The 17,181-nt window shown below is 41.4% G+C and overlaps 1 protein-coding gene across 1 annotated transcript; it reads right to left on the reverse strand.

The window, feature by feature from the left end:
• Positions 1-1,032: 1,032 nt before the first annotated feature.
• On the reverse strand, positions 1,033-16,189 carry Ca2 (carbonic anhydrase 2). The gene is made up of 7 exons (XM_036177713.1): positions 16,090-16,189; positions 14,818-15,015; positions 7,838-7,956; positions 7,327-7,419; positions 6,203-6,265; positions 4,914-5,069; positions 1,033-1,818 (listed from the first exon to the last, which is right to left on the reverse strand). The coding sequence occupies exons 1-7, from the start codon at positions 16,121-16,123 to the stop codon at positions 1,699-1,701; spliced, it is 783 nt and encodes a 260-aa protein (XP_036033606.1). The 5' UTR covers positions 16,124-16,189; the 3' UTR covers positions 1,033-1,698.
• Positions 16,190-17,181: the final 992 nt, after the last annotated feature.

Below are 17,181 nucleotides of genomic sequence, written 5' to 3' on the forward strand. Positions count from 1 at the left end.
CCTGCCTCAACTGAATGTACCAGGCTTTGCTGACTCCCCATGGGGGGGGGGCTTACCCTTTTGGAGGAGGGGATGGGGGGGGGGGTTGGGGGAGAAATGCTGTGGGGAGAAGTAGGAGAGAAGAGAGAAGGATCTGTGGTTGATACGTAAAATGAATATTTTTTTTAATTAAAAAAATGAAGAACCTTGGAGAAACTGCTTACACTGATTAGGATGCAGTGTTTTAAGATCATGGCTTCCAGCTACCTCCCACTAAACAGAAACTGCAGACACTGAGGTCCAAAGGAAATGTGCAAGTGAGCATTGTATGAAGGAAATGAGGAGCTACCTGCCTACCATTTCTTTATACCAAAACCAGAGAGGCTTGGGAGAACCAAGACTGCACGATAATCACCCAGCTCCTCCATGAAATTGGAGTAAAGCTTAAGAAACAGTGAAAGTAGAAGGAAATTTACCTAAATTTTAAAAAAAGTTTTCAGTCCAAAATGGTGAAGCATTTGTATATTAGGCATAGACTCTAGGGCAAGTTAAATTTGGCATTCCAGAATAACTCATACCCCGACATTCCGGGGGGGGGGGGGAGCAGAGGAAAAATGCAGAAAGGGACGAGAGTGAGAGAATGTTACTGTGTTCACTCACTTCTCCCTGTCCCCAGTGGATACAATTTGCTGCTCTAGGACCCAGTGTGAACCCCACGTGTCACTTTTTAAACACACAGGCCTTGTTTCCAATGAACTTCTATTGACTGGGGAGGGATCCCTCCTTCCTCCTTGCAAGATTCAGCACAGTCAGACCTGACTTTCTTGCAGGATGAATGTTCCAGGAATGTCCCAGGATCACACAAGTGTCACACAAGCGCTCAGAAAGCACTCAAAGCAGAGCTGGCAAACAGTGCAGGGCTCCAGGGATTTTCCTTCAGTTGTAAGCCAGCTGTGAGGCTGACTATCAATACTGAGCTGACGTGGACCCTGTAAACAGACATTTGTTCTTGCACTTCTGTCCCGATAACACGTACAATAAGGCAACTCAGAATAGAATTCTGATTTTTATTAGAGAACATATCTAAAATACATTATCCATTAAGTTATGGTATGTTATCTGAAGGGAAATATACTCTGTATCACAACTATACCAATTTTTACATCTTCATTTACATCTCTAAAATTCAAAAGTTACAACATAATTCATATTTAAGATAATGTTGCTACAAATATATAAACATTTTAAAAGCTTTTCTTTAATATAACATTTTGGAATAGTGAACTTTTATCTAATTTATAATCATAAAACTATGACTATTTTGCCTAATTTGCTTAAATTATCTATCTCAGTTTGTCTCATGATAGGGGCTTGTAATCAACTATTCTACTTTCCTAAGTTTTAAAAATAGCATTTTAGTAAACAGGCCTGAGTACTCATTATCCTGTGGCTGAGGCAAGAGACCATTTCGGTCCTTTGCATTCAATTGCTATGAATGAGAAGATATGTCTAAGCCAGCCACCAACCTGCCACCACGCTACCACCATGTGATACACCTGGGTCTTGTTCTTCACATTTTATTAGTAAGCACAACAGGTGAGAGAGGAAAGGCCTACAACATCAGACACAAAGGCGGGTCCAAATCACCAGGGCAGAATTGTGCTTAACTACAGAGAGGCGCCACACTTGTACAGTTTGGACACCCACTCCAGGACCATTTTATTTGAAGGATGCTTTGATCTTTCTGTTCTTCAGAGGCTGAGCTGGACGCCAGTTGTCCACCATCAGCTCTTCAGGTTCCCCCTCCGAGTTGAAGTTTAGTTTACGGAACAGAGACATCTAAAAGATACAATGAAATTTAAAAAAAATAGTGTCACAATATTACCTACTTATCTGACATGTTTTCTCTTTAAATGACGCCTCCAAAGCTCAGCAGTGGTGGCGCATGCCTTTACTCCCAGTACACAGAGGCAGGCAGGTCTCTGAGTTCCAGCCAGCCGGATCTACAAAGCCAGTGCCAGGACAGCCAGGGCCATAGACATACACACACACACACACACACACACACACACACACACACACAGAGAGAGAGAGAGAGAGAGAGAGAGAGAGAGAGAGAGAGAGAGAAAAATAAAAAATAAATGTAGCCTCCGATATTCACACTATCATGAATTCCAGACAGTTACATTACATGTAGATAGAGGATGGAAGTATGCTTTCATGAGAAATCTGTTTATGTAGACTATAGGAAGCCACTGGGGTCTTTAATAAATTTTTTTTTGTGAGCTTGCTTTTCTTGTTTTCCTTTTAAATCAAAGTCAAAAGTTCTGTAGATTAGTACCTCACATAAAGCAATGGTAACAGCTTTAGGTACATACTAAAGTTTTGTTTTCTGTCTCAGAGAAGACAAAGTACAGCAAGAGCTTGAGTGTGCTGAGGGCCAGGCCCACGAGCTCCCGGGAAAGACTGAGTAGCTGGTATCTCTGCTTAGATATGCAGACACTCAGGCTGCACTCAGATTCTGAGACCCTGATCCTGGGAACTGGCTGAGTTTTGGTCTCCTTTGAGCTTGTTTTGGTGTCCTGGCTCAACATAGACACAGGCAGACTCAAACGTGAAAAGTTCTGCTTATAACATGCACCACAGCACTGTGTGTGTGTGTGTGTGTGTGTGTGTGTGTGTGTGTGTGTGTGTGTTTATATGTTTGTGAGTATACATGCATACATATGTGCATATGCCTGTGGAGACCAGAGATCAACCTTGAATGTTGTTTAGTAGGTGCTAGCCACGTTGTTTTTTCAGAAAAGGTCTCTCATTGGCCTGGAGCTTGACTTGTAGGAGAGGCTGGCTAGCCTGTAAGCCTCAAGGATACATCAGTTCTCATTTCGCTAACATGGGATTACAAATTAACACCAACACACTGAGCTCTTTCACGTGCTCTCTGGAGTTTGAACTCAGGTCCTAGCGGTCCTGAGATAAGCACTTCAGAGAATAAGCCATCTCCTTAGTCCTAAAACTTTTTTTATTATGTTGTTACAGATAGCTCACTTATGGCCCCGTTCCCTCACTTACATCATATTCAAATGTTGGTAAATTTGTCTCATCATTTTAGAATCAAAGACAAGGTTATGTGTAGAAAATTAAGATAGCAGAATATAACAGATTGTCTATATTGTTCATTTACCAACCATTCCCAACCCTCATACTTTCTCATAAACCATTATCTGTCTTCCCCTAAAGCCACAACAGGTAAATTCCTTAAGTTTTACTTTTTCATGGTAACACTTTGTTTGCTAGAATCTAACTTAGAAATGAATAAGGGGTGCAGTGCTAATCAGAGAGATGTGAAGAATTTGCTGAGTATCTTTGATCTTTAGAACAAGGTTTCTGTGTCACAGGGAACCAGTGGAGGCTGTGCAGAGATAGTGTGATGGAGTGTTTTCAACCACCGCTATACAGAGCCAAGAAGCATGGCAAAGTCAAGGGAATCGTGGAGAAAAAACTAGAGCTGTGACCCTGAGCTGAGCATGACAAGCCCCCCCCCCCACCTGTGTTCCATGGTATGCAAATATGCCCATACTATGGGATCTCATCAAACACTCAATTCATATTTGTAGCTTAACATCATTTCTACAGTAAAGGGAAAATCCATTGCCTGTACTTACCTGTATTTGGCACTAGAGTGTGTGCAGACAATAAATATACCTGTCAAAGCAGCTATTGATAACAGACTTTGAAATATCGTAAGTTGTTCTTAGTGGAGCAATAAAAGGAATGCTAATGTTTTGCACCATATCTCAAGTACCACATCAATATCAAGAAGTGGCATTTTAATCTTTTCCTCGAGCTACTTCAGGATGCTTGCTCAACTGTTAAAACTCCCAGTTTAATTTTCAAGTCACATACCAGCCAAGCATACCATTGTGTGGCCCACTTTGATTATCATACATGTGACTTTCTAGTTGTATATTGATTTCTTCAAAGAACAGGTGTGAATTGTTTTTAACATTAATACAATAATATTCTAAAGGAGAGCACAGAAAAGAAAATATGTCCCCATACCTGGTGCTGCCCAAGGAACGAAATGGAATGCACTTCCGTTTTCCTGTGCTTACTGTTTTTTATCAGCAAATTCCAGACAGTGAACTAAGAAACTCTGGCAATGTGATCTCTCTTGCATATTACGAGTCTGAACTCTCATGATTTCAAAACTTTCCAGTTTTAAATTACACAGTTACTCAAATAATTGTCACTTCAAAACTGGCTACAGTTGTCTTTTATATTACCAGGATCTGACCTTTTGTGATTCCTGAGAAGTGTCTGTTTTCTACATTTCAGCATTTGCTGAGGAAGCCAGGGGAAAAACCCATTTGTGTTCACTTGCATGGGTGCTCACAGGTGACTTGGGAGCTGCACTGAGCACTCAAACATCACAAAAGGCTCAGAAAATGTAGGAACAATATGATCTGAGCCTCTGAAGCAAGCTAGGGTGGGATGTTTTGAGAGATACATTTTCTCCATGCCAAGACTACCTTAGTCAGGATTCAGAAGTGCATCTCACATTCACAAGACTTCACTAAGCTCTTACATCAGCAAGCAGGAGACTGGGAATCATCACTGATATCTATGTAACCTTCAATATGAAATCTCATTTTTCAAAGCCTCTGTTTCCTCCTAGCTGTCAAAAAGGAATCCATTAGTAAGCAGACATCATTCTCATGTAATCCTCACAGTAACCAACAATCATAGATTAAACAGATAGCTTAAGAACTGCCTACAGAGATTGCAATAACAGCAAATCTTTACTAACTGCCAGACACTTCTGTGACACTAGCCACAGGGTGAGAAGTCACAGGAGGATTATATCCCAGGCCTGACTGAGAAGGCCAGCTTTTCTGCATCTGCTGAATGAGAGCTCTCCTTAGGAAACCAACCTGCTCACTGCTGACGGTAATGGGTTCCTTGAGCACGATCCAGGTCACACACTCCAGCAGAGGCGGAGTGGTCAGAGAGCCAGGGTATGTCCAGTAGTCCAAGTTTCCAGGAAGAAGGGAGCGAGGATCGAAGTTAGTGAAGGCAGCATTCTTCCCCTGTGAGATAAATGCACAGAAGAAAGTCAACATCAGATCCACAGGAGGAGATTATCATCCACAGGTCTAGTCAGCTCTTACTGGAAGTCTTCTGTACAGAGGTTCCAGGTTTATTGACAAACCAATGAAGAACTAACAGAAGACGTTTCACTTAGATACAGACTGGCTATCGAGAGCATGAAAAATTAATGTTTCACTAAAACAATTCCTTAAGTTTTCTACTGCCCTTAACTGATCATATCTGGCATTTATTTAAAGCTATATTTTTACCAATAAAATGGTAAATATAATTAGGTTGCAACATTAACAGAAATAAAAGATCTTTGATAATAAGGTGATAATTTGCTATGATATTTCACAGCTACACTAAAGCACAATGTTCAGCTCTGGACACAGCACTTTCAAAGCAGTAACTGGGTAGAAATGTGAGATTTCACACTACTGTTTTTTCTTCTTGTTAAGGTTGTTGCAGAGATGATGTGATATAAGAAAATAAATGAAGGGAACTAAGGATAATTAGCAGTCAGGAGGGAGAATAGGACCATGAGGAAGATGGATTGATCAGTCTTATCACATATGATTCAAGGGGCGCAAGATAGATGCAAAGATTGTGCATTTCATGAGCTGGGTGCTATTGGAAGATGAGCTTCATGCATCCAGCCTGCCACAGGGATGGCCAGCTACTGCAAGTGAATGGTGCACATAAGCAGATGCAAAAAATCAGCACACCAATGCTGTACAGAAAGTTTAAGCACAGAATGGACGAACTAAGGCCATGAAATATGAATCTCCATGGAGCAGACTTGTCTAACCCACATATCTCTGGATCTCCTGGATTAGCATAGAGATCATAACATAGCAAGCCTCCTATAATCACTGATGTTTTGTTCAGATGATCTTTCTGGCTCCTTGATGTCCTCTGGTTCTTGTGTATGTATGCTTCTAATAGAAAATCATTATAAGCTGAACTATTTAATATAATTAGAATCCATTTTTGCAGAAGGAAAAGTATTATTATGTATAAGCAAGTATTTACTTTCCCTGAACTATTCATCCAAACACCATGTCATCAGTAAGACTATTCATTCTGATCAAAAGAATATTTTAAAATCTAGAGTATTGAAAAGAGTTACCTTTGTTTTAATGGACCCCAGTGCATCAAGAACTTTCTGAAGGCCTTTTGTAGCAGGTCCAATCTGCAGAAAAGTAGGAGTTTACAAAACCTTATGAGTCAATTGGCAACACTATCATAAAATTTCTGAAAACAAAGAAGAAGAAGGAGAAGAAGGAGGAGGAGGAGGAGGAGGAGGAGGAGGAGGAGGAGGAAGAAGAAACAGCTACTCCTTAGCTTAGTCATGCTACACATCATCCGCGGCTTGTAAATATTGACAACAGAGCTGTCATTGAATCTGTAACCTACCTCTGCTTCTGTAACTTATTCCCCTGAATTACCTTGTCCTATGTCCCCCTGTCACCTCCAACTGCTCAGCTGAAAGAACTCAAGAGCTGACTGCAGTTGATGCTTTTAAAGGAATTCACATTCTTGCCTAACCCTCTCATAGAAATGTCTTTTAGCTTTCCCTACACCCTCTAGCCTTCCTGTCTCTTGACTTTTATGTTTCTTTTCAACCATCGGTAATCATGTTCTCCAGGCTTAAAGGCCTCACATTAGCAATTTCTCAGGATTATATCCTGAGTAGTTTTATTATCTTTCTCTTTCTGCTGTCATTGGATGAGTTCATGAGCTCCTGTAGCTTCCTCCTCAGCATGGGACACTACTCACGAGCATCCATTCCCACAGTATTCTACACTCCCTTTTCCAACCTTCTAGGGACAACTCAACTCTGAAATCCCACAGTTCCAGATATTCAGCAACACTGTCTTCCTGTCCTAGAACCCCACCACCATCTCAACAGAACTTGATCTCACTTCAAGTCTATCCTAAACTAATAGAGTAGTAACATTAGCTGAAGGTTTGATTAGAGCAAATCATGACCTACTGGTGACATTCAGCTTACCTACCTGTCTTTTCTTCACATTATTATCTAACTGGCTTCTAAGTGACACACTGAAAGTGTATTTCAGATATCCACAAGGAAAGAATGGAGTGGGGGAGGGAGAATTAAGCCTCAAAATGCTTCAGTACCAAAAGCATTTCCTCAAAATTTTTGTAGAATGTTCTCCCTGTTAAGAATATTCTGTCTGGTCAATAATTCTTGAAAACAGAAAAACACAAAGAATTGGGTCATTAACTAACCTTCAGAAAAATACCTAGAACAGCCAGTCCATCTGGTTGCTGCGCAGCTTTCCCAAAATCACCGTATTTGGTGTTCCAGTGAACCAAGTGAAGCTGAAGTCACGGGAGAAAAACCACAGTAAATGATTCACATGATAAAAAAACCAACGGATTTTATCTAATGACTACTCTTCCCTTTACAGCTAAAGGTTATTAAAGAGAAAATGTGGATAATTTTAAGAAAAAACTTCATTTAATTCTAGTTATACTTGTTATAATAGCACATCACTTTGAGAACAACTCTAAGACAAGGAAATGTAGATGAAGAAAGGGCACAGATTTTATTTATGGATTTATAATAAAATAATGCTGTTCTGACAGACTTAACTGGATGGCAATGAAGTGCGTAAGAAGCCAGTGTGAAGGTCCTTTGCAAAGAGGTTGTTCACTTGGCATGCGTTGGACTTATAAAACTAAGCTTTGTTAATTAATGCTAAACAGGCTTTTCCCTGTAACAAAGAAATGATCTTACCTCTGCAGCATATTTTGTTTTGTTCACAGTGTGCTCGGAGCCATGCCCATCAGATGAGCCCCAATGAAAGTGAAATTGGATCAATCTGTAGGTGCCAGTGAGAGGTCCTCCTTTCAGCACTGAAATTAGAATACATATGTGTAATGTCTCTGTAGACACACACACACACACACACACACACACACACACACACACACACAGAGAGAGAGAGAGAGAGAGAGAGAGAGAGAGAGAAATAAAATCCAGACAGGTTAAGTACAGAGTACTAACCAAAATTACTTCAACTGTGTTTATTCTCCTATGTGCTAGCTGATGGATAAATGCCTTGTCCATTTTGGCTGGGTACATGGGTAGATCTCCTGTAGGCTCTCAGGTCCAGAGAGAGCAGATTTAATGTACAATTACTGAAAGGCCTAGTGGAATGATCTGCGAATCCAAGGACCCATCTTCCCACATGGCCCAAAGATCATCCTGCCAGTCCAAACACCAGAATTCATGAAAGAATTCAAAATATTTTAAAACGTGACTGTGCTTACACTAACTGGCTTTGTCCCTAAAAATCTGTATCAAACTTCTGGAACTTCTTAATCTGTAAAATGTATCATTCAATTATTTATGTCATTAATAATAGCCTGTCTAGCATCTCTATGCAGAGCAAGATCCCTTATTATCTTCCGGAAGTGAAAGCTCTGACTACAGAAAGCTTTCCGGATGCTCTGTCCTGGAATTAGCTTCATTGTAGTTGATAAATCATCCCAGAGGCCATGTGCTCGGACTCCTCCATCCATGGATACTTGACAAGTGTGTCTTCAAAAAGGATTACAGTGGAATCAAACTAAAACTTTTACCTTACTTGTATGTATCTATGCCGTTTAAACAATACAGTTATATGTTTTCCGAAATGACTCAATTCTACTGTTTTATTTTTCTAAGATGAAAGCATCTGTTACTTTAGGTACATTTTATTGGCCTTGGACTATAATTCTATAAAATAATGAACTTAAATCCACAGTGGCTTTGTAAAAAATAGGGGCAAAGTCTGTACAATAAACTTCATTTGCTTCACTTCACTTAAATATGTTTGGCTGGTAGCAAGACCTATTTATCTATTCAAAGTAAATGGTGAAACCGGCTGAGATATGCAGTGTGGCCTTTCCACAGCAGCTAAGCAATCACTGGCTGCTGACTCTTCCAATAGGCCAAGAGAAAATAAGAAGAATGAAAACAGAAAGAATGAATCATAAATGGTGTTATATTACACGTACGTGAAGAAGTATGAAATCATATGTACTACACTAAGATTGTATCTCTTGAAGCACAGAAGCTACTGTGTTTATTTATCTGATGAGACCACAAGGAAAGGATTAAGCCCAGGCCCCTACACTAGGTTTTTTTCAGAAATGAAAGAACACCCTTTTTCCCCTTTTTATTCTTTTCTCATATATTACATCCTGACTTCAGCTCTCCCCTCCCCCCAGTCTTCCCCCACCACCCCCCTTCTCTCCCAGATTCACCTCCCCCTCAATCCCCCCCCAACACTCACACCTCCCCTCAGACAAGAAGAGCAGGCCTCCCAGGGACATCAACCCTATAAGGCACAAAAAACTACAACAAGACCAGGCACATACCATCACAAATAGGCACTTAACAGTGAAACCATCTTTAGGAAGCAATTTAGTGCTAGGGGAAAAGTTCTTAACACTAACTCCTCAAGGCTCACAATCAACTGACCAGTCATATGCAGCAAATGTCATGTATAGCATCATTAGATCAGCCAAGGAGCAAATCCAATTCAATGAAACTATCCTGAGCATCAGGCATCTCCGATCTAAGAAGTGCATCTGCTTTCCCCCAGAGGAGAACCAAACCACCATCTCATGTTTTAAAGTGACCATACTTTCCCACTGTTTCTTATTCTCTCCTTTTCAGACCTTGAAATTGCATCATCTTGTTTTAGAGAGTATTTTAAATGCAAATGCTTTCAGTGCATATACACTTTTATTTTAAAAGGCTCTGTGAGCACTAGAAGAAATGATTCAATGATTAAATATACTCAGTTGTAATCGTTAGCACTAGAGAGCTGTTATAATCCACATTAAAATAAAACTTGTTGCTACGTAGATGAAAAGTCCATTGTAATTTAGAAAAGGTTACTAAATCTTTAGAATTAAATTGTTACAGACAGCAGCAGTTCTGGTTTCAGAAATTGTTAGCATGGAGTTTGGTTGATGAAATCCTTTAAAAACATTGTTAGAATCTTACAATGCCTTTATCTCAGATAGATACAGCATGTGTCACTTTGTCTAAGAAATAGAAATTACAACACTTTGATTAAATATAGCTTACACTATATTCCGAAATACATTTATTTATTGTGACTGCTATACACCATTTTTAAAACTGGTTTGCTTTAAAATGAAACCTGCTTTTCTCATGCAAAAAACATTTTTTCAGGGTAGTAGAAATTACTAGCTGTATGATTATTCTCTGTAAAAATCCAGGCATTTGGGGTGGGGAATGGTCCCATGGAGTCCATGCCTTCACTGTGCCACAGAAACTTGTTCTACCAGGTGGCAGAAAAAGAAAAGGCCTTTCTGTACTTGTTTATTCAAGACTTGCAAATTTTAATTTAAATTTCAACTCTTAAAACCAGAACTTGTCCCAATTTTAATTTTTATAATCTGTTATTAGATAAACAGTATAAATACCACATAACATTATATAATAATGTCTTCTTATACTAAATATCTAGATAATTTATTAAACTATATTTTTATTAAAATAGGAGATTCTATACTACTGAAATTAATATGAAACCCATATGAAATAGCTGAAAATTTACCTTTTTTCACTGTTTTTCTTCCTAGTCACTATTACTAATTAAGATGTATTTGAACAACAAGCTAAAGACCACTGGGGTAAGTAATCGACCTTAATCCCAAATTACAAGTAAGCATCCCCAATATGTTGTTCATAAACCAACATTTAGTGATTTCCTGTTCAATCAGACAATTGAAAACTTTCCACAGATAAGATGTCAATGTTAATACCTGAACATTTTTCTTCACAAATACCCTGAAATTTTTTAATTCATGCTTGCAATTTTTACTACTGATTAAACTATGCATACTTTTTCTTTAACAGTTCAAATAATCTTAGGACTATAGTATTGCAAGTGTATCTGCAAGGGGTGCTCATATTCCATTTATTCTAAACAATGAAACATTTAGCTATCAACTTCATTAGAGTAGCACAGTGAAAAATCAAGTGTGCAGAAGTTTTAGTTTAAGCTACAGAGGGATTACTTAGGCTTAAGCCTGACCCTTTTTAGGAGAGAGTTTCACTACTCAGCGTGCTTAGGAAACATGGCTTAGTGTCCTAGGTATTAGAGATTCTGCTGACATCATTAACCACATGCATCGTAAGAAGCCCTTGCTTGGTTGCTTATGATGGCTTGTGGAAGGTAAATTTACAGCTTCAAAACTAAGTCCCTGTGAAGTTAAACAGAATCCAGGTACAAAGCCCCATTATGTTATCCAGACAATGGTCGGCTTCAAAGGCACACAGGGGAACCACTGAGCTTCCTTCTTTCTTCTTGAACTGGCATAAACAAATAAACATTGTTTCTGTTTTTAAAAACAGAAAGCTGACTGAGATGAATATGATGTTGTGAGCTGACCAAATAATTCCAGCATTGCTCTCAGTATTCTCCAATAACTTTGCAATAAAGCAGAAAGCTCTAAAATTATTAACAAAAGTTAATAAGTCAGCAGTGGTTAATTAATGCTTTGACTGTTTTTGTACCAGAAAAAGCTGGCAGGAAAATGTCTCAAGCAGAGAAGTTTCTTCCTTCATAATACTTTTTTAAAGAACTTAAAAGCAATTTTTCATTAATTTAAGATTATCGGCTTTAAATGAATTTTGAAAACTTTAGTGTGGACTTCAGATTAAGACCTACTAATTCCATGTGTTAAAAGAATTACCTGCAGGTAAATAGACAACACCGAATTCAGGAGCTCAGTTTCTGACATCAATTACTTGAGTCTGTGTGTAAGATAACACTCAGAGTATACAGCAAGGCCAGAACTAAGATTAATTCTAGAAGGCTGGGATCTCAGTGTCGGGGTTGGGGTGAGGGTTAATGACTGATGAATTTAAATGCAGAACATAAGAAATTAAAAATGGCACAACAGAGACTCCTTAGTGTTAGTTTTCAAATATCAAGTAACCAAAATGAATTCATTTAAACTTAAGCATACAGAAAAATTCCATCAGTTTTTTAAAACCTGGTATGTACAACTAAACATTGAAGATGCATATCATTTGAAGATTCTTACATATATTTTTATTTATTTATATTATAAATCCACAAGTTAATGTTTCCAGGAAAGTAGTGCTGACAAGGACAAGCTTCAGCAAGCGATTCTTTCTGTCTTCATTGTTGTGGGCTGACTATAGCATTATTACTGTTTGTTCTACTTTTGAGAATCTAAGAATCATTAAAAAGAACATTTAAAGTGTATTTTTCCACATGGCATATTACTTTTTAACTTACTCTGTAAGTGGATTTTCCTTTTATATCAGCATTTTAATACATTCTAGATTCTTGTTTAATCAAAGTCACTGAAGGAGATAGGAGACACTGGGAAAATTACAAAGGAGTCTTTCACAGCACTAGAGAGCAGTTCCCTCTAATCTTTGCTGACCCTTGTTTTTCCTAGACCTTTCTGCTATCTAGGGCACATAGACACACATCCTGTACTCTCTTTAACCCCCTGGAATTTCCCTGTTCCCTTTGCTGGAGTCTCTTCCAACACACCCCAACCCTTTATTCCTCTGAATGACCCTTATGTACTCTGGAAACTCTTTACTGAGGTGTCATGTGGAAGCCTCCTTTGTGTTTCTACAGTCCCTAGGACCACATCATTTTTGCAAGTACCAAAGTGACAGACAGCCTTCCCTTTTCACAGATATTGATAGACACCCAACTGGGGACATTGTCTATGAGCCTCTAGCTAACAGACTTCCAAATGCCAGGATTTCCCACTTGGGGAATAAGTTTAAATAAAAAAAAGTGTTGGTAGCCTCATATCCTGTTCCCACCCTTTTCCTTGCCTGGGAATTCAAGAGCTTGATTGCAAGCTCCTGCTATGAAACCATCCCCCTTACCCTATCCTCCAAAATCTCTGAAACCCTGAGGTGTACCACCTGAGCCCTCATTCCTCTCTTCAGACCACCTGCCCAACACACACACACACACACACACACACACACACACACTTCCATGTTGTCTGTTTCAGGTGCTAGGGTCTTAAATTCTCCTCAAAGAATTCTTACACCAAACTATGCATTTCGATGACCCCTTGGAAGAGCCTGCAGTGCCTTGAACAGTTTATTTTTGCATGTATCAAGGTTACAGTCAGGGCCTATTATTTCTATATCCTTCGATTTTAGATCTCTTCAGTACATTCTGGATTCTTAGGATACAAGAAAGAAATCAGGCTTCAACTGCCCTCCTGGCTCTTATCTTATGAGGCATCAACTGACATTATCGATGATGACAGACCTGGAGTTAGAAAGATTCCTAATAAGGCAGAGAAGGGGAGGGGGCTACAGCTAGGTAATAAAGGTGGTGAGTCTCCAAGATGGCCAGCTTCTTCAACACCCTCAGGACTTGAGATAAAAGCTTTAAACAAAGGCTCTGCAAGACATCTGTCTCCCACCAGCAGGCCCCCTGCCGATGGACTGGCCCAACAAGTTCCCAGGGCTGCTCAGAACAAGTCACACAACAGTTCTGGGCCAATCAGCCATCCTAGCCTCCTTCAAACTGACCAACCCTAAATTAGGGGAGGAAAACCTTTCAGAGACTTAAAAAACCCCTGCCCTCGAGAAGAGACTAGATTTTTTGTCCTTTTGATGTTCTCAATTCCCCTTTTTCTTGCCAGAGGATCTTTTTCTCTGTGTGTCCAATGCATATGTATGTTTCCCCATCCCCCAATAAATGCACCTTTCTTCAACTGTTGATTCTGTCTGAAGTATTTGTGATTTCTCTGCTGCTAGTGAAACATAATGGTCAACCTGACTATAATACTTTAATTACACATCATATACATGCATTTAACATGGTCATTACTTCCAACTCTGACTGCAACTCTAACTGTTTCCTCTCTGTCTTTGCCTTTTCCTCTAACACAGCTCCTTCTCCAAACCACCAAACATAATGCATTTACAGGCCCATTTCATTTAGTGACCTTCAAAGGAAAACATTCAGGAAAATAGGACACCAGCAATTAAATCAGCCAGTGAGCAATCAAGACAGCTACTATGTCTAAATGGGATCAGTCTCTTCTTTCTAAATAAAGAAGTAAAGCATTCACCAGCATCCTGTCAACCGCCCTATTACAAATAAATTATGGTAATTTTTTTTCAGTAACTGGCTAGGCATATCCAACCAACTCTGAAAAAATCTTCACTTGTGGAATAAATTTCTGAATAAGATACTGGTACCTTTATCTTGCTCTGCCGACACTGACAAATACACGTAGTATTTACAAGGAACTTCTACATTTTAAGTCATCAGACTCATTGCTTTCCATGCTGCTGACTTGTCTATCTAGGATAGACATCATCAACTCAGAGTGACAAATGCTTTAAAACTTGTCAAGAGAATCTTAAAAGTTGAAAGGTTTTGTGAATTCCCTGGTCTCCGTATTGCTAAGGACCTGGCTTGCTTTCTGTAAATTCTCCCAGGCACGTCGCCTGATGCCCTACATAGCTCACAATCTGACAAGGTAGAAAACAGCCCCAGGATAGTTCAAAGTAATTTGCCTACTTCTAGAACCTAAGGAAGAAATCAGAGTGACATCTTAGCTTCTAGAACAAACTGTGGTGGCAAGGGCCTCCTGCCAGTGTCCCTGTATCTTCCATTAAGATGGAAAATAATTATTGGCTAAAAAGCCCAGTATTTCTTAAACACTGACCTGCACAGTCCTGGGAGTCATCAAACTCAACGTTGAAAGAATGGCCATTGTTGAGAATCTTTTTGGAAGTAGCTTGGTCATAGCATACACTCAAAGGCTGAAGCGCAGGGTCATACTGGGCAGTCCTGGTGTCAATGTCAACGGGGGACTGCCGCTCCCCATTGGCAATGGGGAAGTCCTTATGCCAATGCTCTGGTCCTGGAGGTGAAAAGACATCTGTGAAGTCATCAGTGTGGGAAAGGAGACACCAGCCACTAGAAGCCACCAGTAATTCTAGAGAAAGTCTGCTCAGTTTCAAATCTGGAGGTAATACTTAATAGCACTGTAATGTTTACAAAAACGTGTCTTAGTCTCCTTATTTGCAACATCAGGTAATAATATTTCAAGTCTTCCTAATAAAGGTCAGTGTGAAAATTAGAACCCATATACATCTATTTTTTAACAGAAACAGAAACAATTTTGAGGTCTTTTTACCCAAATTCAATAACTAAAACTGGGCAGAACTTCTGGTAGGGATGTGGTCTCACTGGGGTTATACATTCTCTTGCGATAGAGTTTGGGAAATGTATTCTCCCTACGGCATTATAACAGATCCAGATGCCTCCTGCTGTCACACTAGGTGACAGTTCAGCCGATGTAGACCAAGGCTCAGGCACAGTCACCTCCTTTAGAATTCTCTCTCCTAGGGAGCCCACACACTTCAACCGCGAGCCAGGTGCACCTTCTTTTCCCGTCAGCTGGCCTCAGGCACCTAGGTCTGTGACCAGGAAGACGTCCAGTTATCAACGACACTGGAAGTTGAGAAATGAATGGAAAACTCCGGAGCCAGCGCAATTAGGTTTAAACTGGCTCCAGAAGATGCCATGACAAAGTACGCCGGGACTCTTAGCCACAGGTGTGGCAGAGAGTGATTCGAAAAGGACAAGAGCCACTTCCCCCGCCCCTTCATCTTCCTGTGACCTACAACTAAAATATTCGTAACATTCCTAGTGCTATTCTGCCTGGGTTTGCATACGGTGACCAGCTGTGGTCCCCATAGGTACTGTGTCCTCCGATCTTGCGTTGGGCTGTCCCTCCCGGCCCGAGTGCGCGGCCAGGATGGCTTGAGATCAGATCCTCGACAGCGCTCCGAGTGGCGCCAGGGACGTGCCAGCGCGGGGCCCCGGCTGGGACCCAGGCATCCAAGCTGCGCTACGGGAGCCGCGGTGCTCGGCAGGTGCCTGAGCGGAGACCGGGAGCGCGCGGCCCGGAGCGCGCGGCCTCCGCACTCACCGTTGTTCCCGCCGTATCCCCAGTGGTGGGACATGGTCGCGCCGGTGCTTGGGGCAGAGCAGCAGTTGTCCTCTGACTTGAGGTCTTGCAATATGTGTCGCGGGTCGCACGGTCCGGCTTTTATAGGCTCCCGCCAACTTGGTGCTTTGGGCGGCCCAGGGGAGGGACCGAGTGGACCTGAGCAAGGGGAGGAGACGGTGGAGGTGGCGGATGGAGGTGACAGGCGGAGGCCTGGGTAGCCGGGGGCTCCCGCTGCTTGGTCGGGGCGGGGCGCCCTCCGGCTTGTCTCCGCTTCTGCGTCCGACCCGCTCTGCGGCAGTCGCGCGCTCTCCACCCCTCCCGGGCGCGGAGCTGCCTCCCCGGCCGCTGGCGACCCACATCCCCGGCCCCGCGCATCCCCGGCCCCACTGTGCGCACAGCCTGTGCCACCAGCCTACGGAGCTCGACTCCGCTTCCCAGAGTCGCCCGACCACCGGAACGCGGCCCGCATGAGGCTGCCGAGTTTGACCTTGGGCGGGGAGCGTCTTGGAGGCGCCCTGAGCGGGGATCCCCAAGCCCGGAGCAGGGAGCCGGGGGCCCCCTGCTGCCCGGCTGCGGGAAGACGACCTGGCCTCCCCACCGGGGCGCCCTCCTCCAGCTTCTCACTTGCCTGGCAAATTAACCCAAGGCACCGAGCTTTTGAGTCGCGTGTTAATTTAACATGATCAACCCTTCTCAAAAATGGCTTTTCTTTTGGAATCGGGTTTTTAAAAAGAAAGTCTTCCAAAGGGATGAGAACTTTCCCTGCCTGGCAAAGGAATTAGCATTTGGAATGCCTAAAGGAACAAACATAATTTGATCAAAATGACTTAAAAAAAAAAAAAAGGGAAGGTAGCCCTCTGACTTTCCAGGGAACTAGGGCGTCGCGGGGACACATTTTTCTCAGTGTTCCGTTTGTGCACTTATGTTTAAACATTTCCCTTCACATAACACTTTGTTTTTCCCATTCTGACTTTGAGAACGTTTTCTTAGACTTCTGCATCTATTGTGGACCCGAGGCCGCAGTATTTAGAATTAAAACTGAGCTGGATACAGTTAGGGGTGGGGGGCGCT

The sequence above is a fragment of the Onychomys torridus genome, chromosome 2 (assembly GCF_903995425.1).
Source record: "Onychomys torridus chromosome 2, mOncTor1.1, whole genome shotgun sequence".
Classification (NCBI taxonomy): Eukaryota; Metazoa; Chordata; class Mammalia; order Rodentia; family Cricetidae; genus Onychomys; species Onychomys torridus.